Raw genomic sequence first — 15,286 nt, 5'->3', positions numbered from 1 at the left:
CATCTCATCCCAGGTGGTCAGAGCTCTTAAAGGCCACCCCATTAGCAAATTTTAAATGTACAAAAAGATGGCCGATTGACGCGTGTTTATATACTGATACCTATACACACATACACATGTGCACACATCCATCCATACACACAGAATGCATGGTGCACACACAGCATCTACATTCCACGCTAATCAAGGCTGCCTTCACTGAGCGACGTTTCTACTTCCTCTCCTATTCCGATATCCATCTAAAGGAAATATCTCTGCTTTGAAAAGATATGTGTCCCCATGTCCATTTTAACATTTTTTTCATAACAGTCACGATATGGAAGGTAGCATAAATGCCTGTAGATTGTTGAAAGCATGCAGACAATGTATAAATTATATGCTATGCTCCCTTGCCTGAACAAGGAAGGAAGTTCTGCTGTTTGTGACAACATGGACGGAGCTGGCAGAGATGCTAAGTAAAATGAGCCAGGCATTGAAAAACAAATGCCACTAGGCTCACTCACATGCTGCCACCTGTCATGTTGTGGGTGACTGTACTACACCCATCTACATGGATACAGCCAGTCACCCCTCAGCCTCTGCTGAACATGCAGTGTGCACCCTGTATTTATGGGGATACAGAGCCAGTGCTTCTTTTGGTAAAAATGTCCATCCATCCATTACACAGCTTCTCTGGAAGCAGCTATTTTTAGGTTTTCACATGGGAGATAAAATACAGAATGAGCCAATGCTGAGCTTAGGTGGAACTGGGGTGCCCTCTACTGTTTCCCAGACTTAAAGCTACCGTGTTGAGTTTCATTCAACAAAACGAGAGATGCTAATGAACAAATAGGAATGTGGCCAGAAGACCCATTATTAATCAGGACGGACACTGCCATCAGAGTTACCCCAAACCTGTCGAAAGGCCAGTAACAGTACAGAGACTTCTAGGATTGCAGGTTTCTCTACGTTTGGGGCTCTTGGTCGTCTCCAAGTTCCTTCAGCTCCATCTGTGTTGGATCATATAAGTGTATTGACTACCATACAAACCCTACTGGGGAATGCGATATCACTTCAGTATAAGAAGGGAGAGGAATTAGGCAATTTGATCACATGCAAGGATTTTGTTGCTGATGTTGGGTTTGGAGAGAGTGATGGAACCCAAGCTGACTTCAAATTCACAATTGTGCTTCGGCCACAAAGGTCCTGGGATTATAGATGTGTACCCCATGCTCAGTTGGAATAGTTTAAAGGACTTGATCTTATTTGCCATAATCTTTACTTTTTATGCTTAAATGTGTCATTATGAAACTGATGGTCCAAAATATGAACATTTCAAATATAGTCTGTCAGAAGAAAAGATCAGCACATATATGGTACACAGTTCGTGGCAACATAATATCTATAACTGTGATGAATACAGAAATAATCCCCGTGTACCTTCTTTTCCCCAAAATAGTCCCAGCAACTTTGTTCAGCTTTCTATTTATTAATTATTTAAGTCTTCCTATGTCCATTATGTTGTTTAGTCAAGAGAATAAAGGATGTAAATTTGGCATTTGTAAATCTAGAAGTAACACACACGGTGAAAAGCCTATGAAGTTCGTTATAAATCCAAATCAACTCTTTTTAGTCCAGTGATTTTAATGATGCTTTTGCTTCACCAGGGGAAAAAAAATGTCAGGAGCAAATATAACTTGCAAGGTTCACGTTGGCAGAGTCCTGGAGATTTTGGTGCCATTGCCTTTGAGTCTGTGGCTCCCTAGTTCTCTGTGGCTGGGAGGGTAGGGTTTAGGATGTGCAAAGAGCAAGAGAAGAGGTTGGCTCCTCCAGTTCCCTTTAAGGGTACACTTGCAATGACTCAGTAACCTTTCACAGTCTACCCCTTCTCCATTAGCCTCACTGACCAGGAATCTGCAACCCGAGCCTTCCGGGGACATTCAGAATCTTAACCACAGAATTCTCAAGAGACTTTATCATAGTGACACATCTTCCAAGAACTCAACAAATGGAGAAAACTATGTGTTCAATTTATCCATGTTAGAAAAAGCCGCTAGAAGGAGCATCTTGCTTCTATTTCATGAAGAGCCTCTTGCGCCAGAGTTATTCAAAATCATGGTTAACGGTTAGTCAAGGTAACTAATTACACATGTGGAAATGCGTAACATACCGTTTCGGAAATAATTTTACAGTTTCTGGTTTGGGGAAACCCAGAATTTCTGTAATGTATAAGAGTACCATCAGGTAGCTCAGATTTGCACAGTGACCTCTCTAACATAACTGGAGATTGGGAGAGAGTCTTATGCTCAGCACTACTATGAAAGGTTCCAGCAGAGAGGGGGAGATTTGCTGCTTCTTTTTATCCCTTTCAGAAGTCATTACTCTGTGTCCATAAACTATGGGGCATGGGAACAAACCCCAGGGCTTCACTCTAAGTCTTTTTCTGGTCTTTAATTTTTAAAAGGCAGCGTCTCATGTTTCCCAGGCTGGCCTGGGACTCTCGGTGTAGTGAAGAAGAACCTTAGTCTTCTGCTTCTGCCTCTTGGGTTCTGGGATTACATGCATATGCCAGTCAGGTGGCGATTACACGGTGCAGAAGACGGAACTCAGGGCTAACTGCACAGCTCAGCAAGCACTAAGCCCTTGTTCACCTCCAGGGGAAACACGCTGCCGCCAAGGGGAGAACTGCCTTGGCATTCATCTTTCATAGTGTTTGAAAGGGTCTCCTTCTGCCCAGCGATAGTTAGTATGGGCTGTCCTTGCCTTGTGGAAACTGTGCTACCGACATTGGACAGACACCAATCATGTTAATCAACCCCATGCCTCTGCTGAGAAGGCAATGCCTTCCTTCCTGGCCGCAGAGGGTCACCTGAAATCCTTTCCCCGCCTGTGACCTACTTTTAGATCTATGACCCCATAACATGCCTCTGTACTTACCATCCCCTAGTTAATCGGGGAACAAGTCTTCAGCAAAACCCTAAGCATGTCCTGCTGTTGTGAAAGGGTTTCCTTACAAGATCCAGCAGTGAATGAATTACTCTCCGTGAATTAAATAAAAAGGGTGCTATTATGTCCGTTTTTTCCCCCAAAAGAATGGCTGGGTAAACCCCAGGGGGCTACTGAGGACTGAGGAAGAACAGGAGATGCTGGCTATCCTACCTGACATAAGCAGGCCTAGCATCCGCCTAGATTACAGACGCCAATGTCAGTTCACACATCCGTACCCCCCACCCGCCTAAAAGGTGACCAATGGTTATTTATTCCAGGGGAACCAAACCTTGTGGGCTTCTAAGGCCCACAAGAAACTTCAGCAGAAACATGGTTTATCCCCCAAAACAGCGGCCCCCATGCCCTCCCCCTAAGCTTAGTGGGGGCCGGGCATTTGGTGAGAGTCTGGCGGCCTCTACCGGGCACCTCGGCAAAGGGACGTTCCCCAAACCCAGACACGACATGTGGCGCTCTGGAGAGGTGAGAGCGAGCGCGAGTCCGCCGGGGGCGCTGGGGAATCTGCAGCGGGGCAGCGCGCGGCCTCGGGCGCGGCGTGGAGCAGAACCGCAGGGCGGCGGCGGGAGCGCGGGGCTCCGGGTCCCCTCGGCGCCGAGCTCAGGGCGAGTTCGCGCCGGCAGCATGGGGCGGTGATTCCGCACTGGCCTGCCGCGCCCGCCGCAGGGACAGCGGGCGGCGGAGAAGCAGGATGCGCCCTCGCCGACGGCTCAACAGCCGGGGCCCGCGCGCAGGGTAAGGAGCAGAGGCGACCACGGTGGCCGGCGCCCTGGGCTTGGGGCCGGGACGATCGCAGAGCAGCTGGGCGCTGGCGAGCCCACAGCGCAAACTTTGCCCGGAGACTGCGGAGGCCACAGGCACGGAGGGCAGGGCAGGGGAACCGGTGGCGCGGCTGGACGGGGCTCCGGGCGCAGCGCCTCGAGGTCTAGGGTGGACATCGGGTAGCCGCTACCTGCCGCGCTCGCCGAGCCCTCCCGCCTCTTAAAGCCGCTCCCGCCCGGGAGCAGGGGCGCGCGGTGGGCGCGGGCCCCACTTGGTGTCGCGCGCCTGTCGCGCGGGCTGCTCGAGGCCGGCTCTGGCTGCGCCGCCACTGCACCGCGCGCAGCAGAGGAGAAAGGCGCTGCCTGGCGAGCGCTCAGCCGACCCTGACCGGGGCTAAGGAGGTCGGAGGGCTAGGCGCCAGCCCGAGGGCCGGTCCACCAGAGGTGTCCGGCGGCGCTGCGGAGCGGCAGGTGCGGGGTGGCGGAGGCTGCGGCTCCGCAGTGCTACCCCCTCGCCCACCTGCGCTGTGCGCCAGCCCTGGTGAGCTCGCACCGCGATGGGGTGGGGGTGCGCCCGGGAGAGCAGCCTAGCGGTGGGGATCGGGAAGTCTGGGGCTGAGTGGCGGCTGAAGGCTCGCCTGGGTTTCCCGCATGCGGCGCCGCGTGCTCGCCGCCTAGACTCGCAGAGCCCCAGGATGCGCCCAGGCGACCACAGCATGTCAGCCTTTTCTGTTCTTGACTGGAGTCTCAGAGGGCCTTCTCCTCCGAGATGGAAGTACCTGTTGTGTGCTTTCTAGTTCTGGACTTTAGGGGGTCTCCTTGGAAAGATGTTTCTTTTGGAACTCTGGCTTGATGGTGTACGCTGAGCACCTATTTACGTTATGCGCATGCTGAGATAGATGTGCCTTCTCTAAGGTTGTTTCTGGCCCGGGAGCAGTGCTTGCTTAGATTTCCACTGCACTAACCAGAGCCCAGATAAGAACAGAGAGATATTTGCCAAGTGACATGATTCTAAGTCATACAGTCCTGGGGCAAGATGCCAAGCCAGAAAGTCCAACCCTTACAGACAGGTCTACCGTGGCGCTCCTCTAGAAGCTGTGTTTCTGACGTATGCCTTTCCCCCTCTTCCCACACACTTTCAGCACCTTGCAGAACAAGAATCAGCTTGCTGGCTTTGAACGTGTGACAAATATTTCAGAAAGGTAAATTTATCTCACTTGTGGATTTGATAGATACAAAATGCAGTTGCCAAATAACTTTGAGCCCTATGTTAATAATTGGGTCATTTAGACTGTGCAAAAAACGTACAACAGTATTTGAGGGATGCAACGAGTCTATCGACTGTGCATTCTGTAAAACTGAAACAAAAACCTGTACTGTCACCTTTATACACTGTCTTGCTGCCCATGGAAAAGTGGTACAAACCGCCGGCCCAGTCTGCTGGTGACAAGGACCAGGTTCCAGGCTTTGTCAGCGTCTCTGTGGCGGCGGTATGCTGGGACCCACAGGAATGGCAGGGACGTCCGTGTTCATGTGCATTTCCCCTTTGTGTGCTTTCAGCTTCAAGATCAAGTTGGAGGAAAGAGCAGTTTTTCTTCCAAATTCATCTGCTCCAACTATTCTTCATACTGGGAATGGAGAATGGCCTGGTGTCTAGATTTATCATGACCAAAACCCTTCTTGTCTTCTGTATTTCCATGGCCTTATCCAGTCACTTTGGGTAAGTTCTCCCCTGTGATTTCATCGTATGGTCTTGGGGTCCTGGGCTATTGTGAGCCCCTGTAGCGTAGGGCAGGACTGTCCTGGCTTGCCACCTCTGCAATCCTGCATTCATCCTTCAGTTGTGCTGAATGTGTCCTGACCCATGCTTTCTTTCTGAACAACGCTGTTCCTAGTGTAGGGTTTCTGAGATGAGTTAGACAGGAGAAAAGAGGTTTTTGCAAGCGGAAGCAGAAGACGGCTTGAGGGAAGCTGTTTCCTCCCGCTCAGGTTGGAAGAGATTCAGAAGTTCATGGGCGTTAAGGACGTCTGCTGCTGTTAGACAAGTGTGTAACACACTGATTCCCTCCTCGTTGCCATTAGGCTGCTGATTTTGCCTTTTTTTTTTTTAAGCCAGGCTGATGCTGTGCATGTGGCATGGAAAGAGATCCAAAATAGTCTTGGCTGAGCCAAGCGCAGAGATCAGAGACTACACCTGGCTCACCTCCGAGACTCTGGCGATGCCGTTTCCACTGGCCTCGTCATTTGGGCCGTTAGTGTCTCTGTACCAACACTAGCCTTTCTCTAGCACACTAGCAATACCCAGTGTTCCAAATGCAAGCCATTAGAAGGCAGTCAGTGTTCTTCTTCTCTCCTATATCCCTCCCTGCCCTAAATTGTCCTGGCTAATCAAAAGGATTGCAAGTTGAAGTGGTCCCGTTGGACAGTGCGTGCTGCTTGGTTTCCTGTTTACCACTGATCATTCCCAAGGGAGCACTTGAGCTAGTTAGAAGGACCGCAGCTCACAACCATCCATTTCCATTAGTACTGCTAGAGGGTACAAGTTGCTTGGCGGGGGTTCACAGGCCCACTCTGCTAAGAAAAAATTTCAATGAGGGCTCACACTTGTGGCCAGGGTAAGATAAGATGTATTGCCAGCATCTGAGGAAGTCTTAACTGGTCCTCTCATCCCTCCTCTCTTCCTCTTGTTTCCTCCTGTCCATCTCTCATCTCGCTCGTTCTCATCTCCACCTCTGTCCCCTCTACATTTCTAATTGTGTCTCTGTCTCTTTCCTCTCGCCATCTCTTTTTGTTCTTCTCCCTCTCTCTTCCTCTGCTCAAACGGGAAGGGACAGAAGAGCAGAGAGTGTCCAGAACACAGGCAGGAAACGTCATCCTCCAGCAATGACATCCTTACTTGCCAGGAAAAAAAAAAAAGGTGTCTTTGCAGACTATTGCCCAGTCCTCTGCATCCACTGTCTGTTTAAGATTTACACACACGCAGAATGCACTCTGGAATCTGTTTTTACAGGTCAAATGTTTAGTGACTTTGCTTCTTAAACCGAGCAACACACACTCTGTCTGACAGGTTGTACTTGCCATGAGTCAAAAGACACCTGGAAAGATGTGGTAGTCCTTATTTACTAGATGACATTCTTGCCTTGCTCATACTGACGGAACCTGCTCCCCCCACCCTTCCAGCCCTTTGATTTTCCATCTACTATGTGAGAGATTTTCCTTTGCAAGTTATTTGTGAAACCATACAAGTTGTAGCATCTCCACTGAATAGAAGGTGTGTGTGAATGAAATCCCACGAACATGCACCGGTGCAAATTCATACGTTGAAATAGTTGGCTTATTTTTCTGATGTTCTATGTATTACTGAGTGATATCTTAGAACTTCTGCCCATGCTGTGCTGTGCTATATTGGGAACATACGTTTATAGGATTTGGCACAATAATTACGATTATGAATCAAATCAGGCAGGAAGCTATCACTCTCTCTGGTAGATGCAAGACAGAAGTAGGAAGGTATGTGTATGTGTGTAGCTAGTTTCTTATTTAATTCTGTAGCTTGCTAAGGTCTTCAGTGACTTATAGATGGGATTACAAGTCTCCAGAAGGAAATGCAGAGTAAGTCTGAGACTACTCCTCAATTTTTCAGAAACACTAACTGTTGGAGAAGATATTAATTTTTAGGTATGAAGGTTTTAATTGTTTTATAGTCTACCATATAATATAGTCTACCATAAAATAATACCTACAAACTGCCAAAACTAGGTGAGGTGCTGCCAAGTTTATTTTAAAAACAGTGCCCTGAATTCACCCTTCCCATTTTGGTTCCTAACACTGCTTGCCCCATGCATATTTGTGTGTGTCTGAGTTCACACTGCACGTTCAACTCTCTGTTAGTCTTTGGCCCTAAGCTTCTGTTCTTGCAAATTCTTTAGGCTATGTGATTTTAAAATGGACAGGTAGTGTAGCAGTGCCTGAGTGGGCTGCCAGTAGCTACTTCCCAACCTGGGGGCATTTACATTACTCCCGATCTTCCAGTTATCCATTCTCTTGTTTAGAACATGCTTGGTTTGTAGATTGAATCATTTGAACTTGTTTCCATGAGAAGATATCCCTGTGAGTGATATTTTATACACCCTCATGGGAGTGGACTTACACAGCAGGGGCCATGAGTGATGTCTTACACCCCCATGGGAGTGGGCTTACACAGCAGGGGCCATGAGTGATGTCTTACACCCCCATGGGAGTGGGCTTACACAGCAGGGGCCATGAGTGATGTCTTACACCCCCATGGGAGTGGACTTACACAGCAGGGACCATGAGCGATGTCTTACACACCCCTGGGAGTGGATTGGCACAGCAGGGGCCGTGTCTTACACACCCCTGGGAGTGGACTTACACAGGAGGGGTGGGGGAGAGGGCAAGCAGCACATAGTGTACACAGAACACATTGGAAGACATATCAAGCCCCACTTACTCCTTCTCAGACGAGGTTCTGTTTACTTACAGAATAATTATATGTCAGAACCATTGTGTTGAAACCCTACCAGTTCCATAAAGTTTCCCCGACTCTAAATCTTGACAGACTAATAACTACTACAAGGCAAAGCACCCATTTCCCGAGTGTTTTCAGCCAATCCTGAGGTCGGTGTCATTAGCCCCATCCCACCGCTGGCAAGGTGGGGTGGTCGAGTATCTACACAGCCTTCACCTGCTGGGACCCCCACACTGCGCTGCCCTGTGCTGTTCTGCTTACTTCTTCCCTGTGCTCTTTTCTCTAACTGCGATTTTGCAACCTGTCAAAACAATCGAGATGCTCAGGGGTCAGAACCTGGAATGTAGCATGCATTTGGGGCTTTGGAAGAGTTTTCTGTACTCTGAGACTTGGGTAGGGAATGGTTTGAATACAATCTCCTTACCTCCTCCTCCCACCAAAGGAGGGATTTCTGTGATTAAGGTTCAAAGGCGGTTGAAAGGGGAAGTTGTAAAGATCTTAGTTGGATTGTGACTCGGATCAGAGAATTACCAATGCTCCTAAATTCGCCCAGGAGACTTGTGAGCTGGCAGGGGTGAGGAGATCTATGCAGTATCAGGCAGGGGAGAATGAGGAGAGAGGCAACATGTACGGTTCTGTACTAGTGCAAGCTGACACATGGCATTTGTAAAACTCCGTGCGTTCAGCAACAGAGAATATATGTGTGAGGAGGAAAGCTTATTTGGTGATTACATAAGGCATTAACGCGAACCTGCTTTGGAAATATCATGAGGACTATTTGTCTTTCTCCACGTGTCTTTCTAAATTTAGTCTCCAGTAGCTCGTTTTCAATCGTTTTGTAATTTTACTATCGGTTATGAGTTACAAAACAGGGCATGAGTCAAGCATATAACTGAGCCAGGGCCTTATAGTCAGCTGCTGCCCCGACCCAGTCAGATGCGTGAAGCTATTTAAGCCATTACAGTTATTTTAATGAAACCGGTTGTCCAAATTACACACTGTAGAAAATTAGTACTGAAACAGGACGGGATCAAAGTGCTGCCCAAGTATATAACATTAAGTTTAAACTGGAATTAATTTGTCACCATTTAAAAACCATACTTTGTTAGACTTGACAGTCCAGTAACAGTTTCAAAACACATTTGAAGATTTTCAGTTCAGTATGGTAATGTCAGATTTCATTCATTTACTGGTATCAACATAGAGATTTGTTTAGAGAAAGGAGAAATATGTCTTAAATTTTTACATGGGAGCTTCAATTCAAACAGATGTTGGAAATGATATTTTTTAATTGATTTTTATTGAGCTCTACATTTTCCTCTGCTCCCATCCTGGTTTGGCCTTCTCCCAAGGTCCCCATACTCCCAATTTACTCAGGAGATCTTGTCTTTTTCTACTTCCCATGTAGATTAGATCTATATATGTCTCTCTTAGGGTCCTCATTGTTGTCTAAGTTCTCTGGGATTGTGATTTGTGGGCTGGTTTTCTTTGCTTTATGTTTAAAAACCACTTATGAGTGAGTACATGTGATAATTGTCTTTCTGGATCTGGGTTACCTCACTCAAAATGATGTTTTCTAGCTCCATCCATTTGCCTGCAAATTTCAAGATGTCGTTATCTTTTTTCTGCTGTATAAATGAACCACATCTTCCTTCTCCATTCTTTTTTTTTTTTTTTTTTTGGTTTTTCGAGACAGGGTTTCTCTGTGGTTTTGGAGCCTGTCCTGGAACTAGCTCTTGTAGACCAGGCTAGTCTCGAACTCACAGAGATCCGCCTGCCTCTGCCTCCCGAGTGCTGGAATTAAAGGCGTGCGCCACCACCGCCCGGCTTCCTTCTCCATTCTTCAGTCAAGGGGCATTTAGGCTGTTTCCAGGTTCTGTGTGACAAACAATGCTGCTATGAACATAGTTGAGCACATGTCCTTGTGGCACAATTGAGCATTTTTTGGATATATACCCCAAAGTGGTATTACTGGGTCTTGAGGAAGGTTGTTTCCTAATTTTCTGAGAAATCACCACATTGACATCCAAAGGGGCTGAACCAGCTTGCATTCCCACCAGCAATGCAGAAGTGTTCCCTTTACCCCACAACCTCTCCAGCATAAGTTGTCATCAGTGTTTTTGATCTTGGCCATTCTTACAGGTGTAAGATGGAATCTGAGAGTTGTTTTGATTTGCAGTTCTCTGATGACTAAGGATGTTGAGCATTTCCTTAAGTGTCTTTTAGCCATCTTAGATTCCTCTGTTGGAAAACGATATTTTTAATTGACAGTGAAAAGCGGGATCTTTACAAACATGAAGAAAGGTCTTTTCTTTCCCTGCAAATACATGTGACAGCCTGGCCTTTGGTTCCATAAAGAGGAATCTTTTCATCCTCCTTTCCAACACGCCAGGATAGATGCCTCTCCTCGCTGCAGCAGTGAGCATGTCTGGATCTTGCCTGCACTCGCCGTGTCTCCTGAAGCGGGAAGTTGTCTTGAATACCCTCAGATAACAAGCGCATCCTTCTCCAGAGATGCAGGTTCCTGAGGCCCAGGACACACAGTCCATAGGATAGCTGGAAAAGCGCGGCAGAGTGCAGCCAAAGCAGTTAGCAGGGGCAGGGTCAATCTGATGGTTCTGTATGGAGACTGCAGAGAGGAGCAGCCTAGATGAGGATGGTGGTCCCGCATAGAGCAGAGGGTTCGCGTCTCAGCAGGGTGATGGAGCTGTCTCTAACCTTATTTTAAAAGATATAGAGAGAACATGTTCCCAGACATTCGACACGCCGGTGCTCAGTGAGCAGCGCTCAGAGGGACGGCATGGAGCAGAGCTCTTCTAAGCAGGCTGTCCCCAAGTGCCAGAATGAGTCACTAGCTGGGATCAAAGAAGGGGGAGATTTGGGGTATTTGGGTTTATATGAAGAGTCAGTGGCACAAAACACACATTTTAATCGGTATGGAATTCAAAGGGAAGTATTATAATTAAAAGCAAAGAGATATCTTATCTTACTGCCATAGCAACAAGATTTACCAAGAGGCCTATGGGGTGCATTGCCCGAATTTTCAGAATGCTGCTGTTAAAACATGGTGTTTAATTTTCACTGAGTCCTCACAGGGTGCATAAGAAGAGCCAAGGCTTTAGAACTTGGGAAATTGTGCCCAGTGTTTCACCGACAAAAGCGGTAGAATCACCTCTTGCCTTACAAATGGCTACTGTTCCCTTTACAAAGGAACCACAGAAAAGAAGACAGCAGGACAGGAAACCTATACGTTAGAAACAAAAGAGCATCCTAGTCTAGAAGATGAATTGGGCCACTCCTGAGCAGCCCAGGCCAAACCCACTATGATGTGAGGTTTCTGGAGCCTAATGCACAGTGAAGGACCACAGGGAAGGAACAGAAAGGCTCCAACTTCTCCCTGTTTCAGAGCTGTTTCAAAAACAGACAGAACCGAAACGTCAGCAAAACATAAGCCAGTGGTTTTCATTTTGAAAAACAAATTGACCCATCGGTTCACATCCAGTTTGGTTCTATCCCAAGATCACTAGTAATAAGTATGAAGAGTCTTTCGCATGGCGGGTCCAGTTCTTACCTCTGTTTTGATTCATCCTCTGAGGTCAGAAGTTCCTTAGCCAGCCTGCAGCTCAGTTTCTGAATCTTGTACCTGGGAGTAATAATTGATTCATCATCACAAGACTAATGCATTGGTTAACCCTGTGCAAAATGCTTTAGCCGATCCAGGTGTGTGTCTGTGCATTAAGACACCCTATTCATGGGGTTTAGGAGGTTCAGAGGATAATCCATGTGCCTGGGCAAAGCCTGAGTACAATGCAGACCACATCTGGGGTCATACCCATGCAGGCTTGCTTGCTTGAGTGTGGTGGCGGTCATCTTTGCTGGTTACTAAAGAGCCGGAATGGAACCAGGCTTCCGTGAGGGTGTGTCCAGATGTGAAAAGACAGGTAACAAACCAGCCATGGCGATGTCATGGCGACTAAGAGTAATTCGGATGGATGACAGTAAAGGTGCAGGAAGGAGCTAAGACTGCAGGACTGGAGGAAGTGGGGGGTTAGGAACAGCATAATGGTGGGGAAGACCAAGCCGGTGTGGGAAACGGTGATGAGTACAGGGTACCACAGCAGCGGGCCCTTGAGGAGACTGGGAACGCCCAGTGCCTAGCCTGGCATCAGAGGTACCGCTCCACGGGAAGCACAGTCACACTATAAGGGAGAGGACTGGATTCGACCTGGAGTATGTAGAGAGTCAGATAACTTTACTGTGAGGGTTTCTGTGGGCCAAAGAGCGGAGTGGAGTTTCTTATTGTGTGTTTGTTGTTGGGTTTTGTTGTTATTGTTGGTGGTGGTGGTTTTTTTGTTTTTGTTTTTTGTTTTTTTTTTTTTTTGAGAAAGGATCTCATGTATCCCAGGTTAGTCATGAACTGTAGGTGAAACCAAGAACAGACTTGCATTCCTGATCCTCTGACTTGGGAGATTACAGGTGTGTCACCATGCCTGAAGTGCACAGCCATAGGCTGCGAACCCATGGCTTTGTGCGGGCTGGACAAGCACTCTACCAACTGAGCTCCCGCCTTCTCCAGTTTTACGTTCTGGAGAGGAGGGTGTCTGGTGCCACGTGACCCTCCTACTGTAGCCAGCTGGGTATCTGAAACTAGAGACGGCTGTGCCAGGTGACCTCACTGAGTAGCCTCGAGGGAGCACGTTCCTGTTTAGAGGAAGCGATGGCATGACCGCGGTGTTGCACCCACTGTGAGTGCAGACTGAGCAGAGCTGAGCGAGGTCTGGGGTAAGACTGGGAGAGAGGCGTTTGTAGGAAGAAGGGTGTGTTTTGATCAGTGAGATGTATTGATGGGATGACGTGCACATGAAGGGAAGATGAAGGGTTAAGGATGCACCATCCACTCTTCCTCTTAACAATGAGTTGGGGAAGAGAGCCGAAGAAGATGCGTGTGTGTATGTGTGTGTGTGTGCGCGTGTGTGTGTGTGTGTGTGGCTATGGCTTTGTAAGCCCTTGGAGAAACCACGCCTATCCAAGTAGCTGGGCAGGCCTTTGGACATGGGGCTGGAGTCCAGAGAAGGGCTGGGCTGCATCATGATTTAAAGGATGCTGGACACAAGAACAGACAGAAGCTGAGCATGGTAAGGGTGGGAAGAGGCCCATCGATTGTGCCCTGGGACGTTATGGGACTATTAGCTTAGGAGAGGGAGAGTAGGGGCAAAACTGAAAGGGGCAGAGAAGAGGAAGAAACAGAAGAGCATAGCTGGACTCAGCAGCACTTAGAGGTTAAAGCAAGAAGACCTGAGCTTCCAGCTACGCAGCACAACCCTGTCTTCAAAATAATTGAGTAAGCAAGAATGCATCCAGCAGCCAGAACCTAAAGAAAAGAGTCTTTTAAAGGCCAAGAGGAGAGAGATCTGTAGCAAGGGGGATGCAGTTGTCTTGGCTCAATGTAGCTACTGGGTCCATGAAGTTGAACAGCTGGTCTTGATTCTTGGATCCGGCAATTCAGAGTTTACTCCTGGCCTTTTGCAAAGAGAGATCCCTGGGCTATAGGTGGCAGGAGATAGACAGGAGCAGCTGCAAGAGAAGGGAAGGGAGGTGTGTATGTGTGCGTGGAGTGTGGGTGGGGTGGGGTTCTAATGGATGCAGCGTTCCCAGTGAATTTTCTGAGAAGAAGGGACAATGGGCCAGGGTAACGCATAGGTGCTGTGGCCTGTGGTGGTGCAGTGATAAGCTTTGGAGTCCGAGCCAGGCAGCAGTGCCAAGGACACAGAGAACCTGCAGGCAGAGTGGTGAGGAAGATAGCTTTGATCCGGGCAACTGAAGGATAATACTGGGAAGGCCTGAGGGCACGAGGAAAACCGAAAATCTCTGGCACAGTACTTATGGCTAGGGCTTTGGCCTTATGAAATGTACTCCAGGTTCACAGTCCCACCTTGAGACAGGAGTGCTCTCATGTGGGAACCAAACCGTAGCTACAGTCTGCCTTGTTGTTATTTAGAAGATAATTAAAGACATAAGCAATGGACAAGCGAGGAAAACATCAGTGAGCGGTGATGTTCATTTAGTTATAGAAGGACCTGAGCAAGCAAAGAGAAGCGGTTCTTAGCAGTACTCAAAGTCCAAGGAAGGAAAGCAGTTTTAGAAGGTAGGAACACCAACACCAAAGTCAGTCCTGGGAAAATTCAATAAGACATTCACATCCATACTGCCTGGAGTTATCGCTACTGAGCCATCATGTGTAAACCACATGTGACCATTACTGCAAGCATAGACATTAACCACACAGAAATCTGCCAGTATGTCTTCTCCAATATCATCTGTGCTAGGACAATGTTCAAATGACCTTCCCAAGGCTGGTGAGCGATTGTCCTCTTTAAAACACCATAGTAGAGAAACCTCACCAGGGTCACTTAACGTAAAAAAACCCAGGATAGCCAAAACAATCTTATATAATTAACGTGACCGAAATTCTTTTTTTTTTTTTTTTTTTTGGTTTTCTTAATAGATATTGCAATCTGGATGTGTTAATAGTAAAATAGAGAAGTTATACTGATGTAAAATTCTTAAAAATTCTTCACCCACACATGAGCATGCACACACCAACACATGCACACACATGATTCTTCTAAGTCTCATTGAGAGTATAACTCTTAGCCAACTCCCTTTCCAGAGTCCATTGTCCCTGGGCAGCTGGTTCCAGTAGCCCCTCTGGGTTTCCCAGTCCCTTATATGAAACGGCATTTGCATGTGACCTGTGTACACCCTGCTATGCTACATTGTTTCCAGATTACACATAGTGTAAATGGTGATTCTACTCTTCCCCTGTGGGGGAAATGACAGAACAAATTCCTCTGTGTGTGTGTGTGTGTGTGTGTGTGTGTGTGTGTTACAGATGCTATGTTTTTCTCACATTCTCGGTCATTGCTTGATGAAATTTCTGCACATAGAGCCTGAAGCCATGGGAGATCATGACTGCATTCCGCGGCCATTCTAGGGTTCCTGCTGGGTGGGTTATGGTCCATCTGAAGGTGACTTCCTTTCAATTTCCCATCCT

General features: G+C 47.6%; 1 protein-coding gene across 3 annotated transcripts in view; it reads left to right on the top strand.

The window, feature by feature from the left end:
• The first annotated feature begins 3,447 nt into the window (after positions 1–3,447).
• Gabra5 (gamma-aminobutyric acid type A receptor subunit alpha5) overlaps positions 3,448–15,286 on the top strand; it is a 91,476-nt gene continuing 79,637 nt past the window's right edge. The window contains exons 1-3 of one of the 3 annotated variants that reach the window (XM_057756054.1): positions 3,448–3,717; positions 4,886–4,945; positions 5,304–5,463. In XM_057756054.1, coding sequence (XP_057612037.1) covers positions 5,378–5,463 — 86 coding nt within the window. In that variant the 5' untranslated portion in view covers positions 3,448–3,717; positions 4,886–4,945; positions 5,304–5,377. Of the gene's footprint in view, positions 3,718–4,050; positions 4,285–4,885; positions 4,946–5,303; positions 5,464–15,286 lie in introns of those variants that run through there. The other 2 variants (XM_057756053.1, XM_057756052.1) reach the window with 2 other exon arrangements.

This window comes from Chionomys nivalis, chromosome 23, assembly GCF_950005125.1.
Source record: "Chionomys nivalis chromosome 23, mChiNiv1.1, whole genome shotgun sequence".
NCBI lineage: Eukaryota > Metazoa > Chordata > Mammalia > Rodentia > Cricetidae > Chionomys > Chionomys nivalis.
The sequence above is the reverse complement of the archived record's forward strand: the minus strand, read 5'-3'. Positions and strand labels throughout refer to the sequence as shown.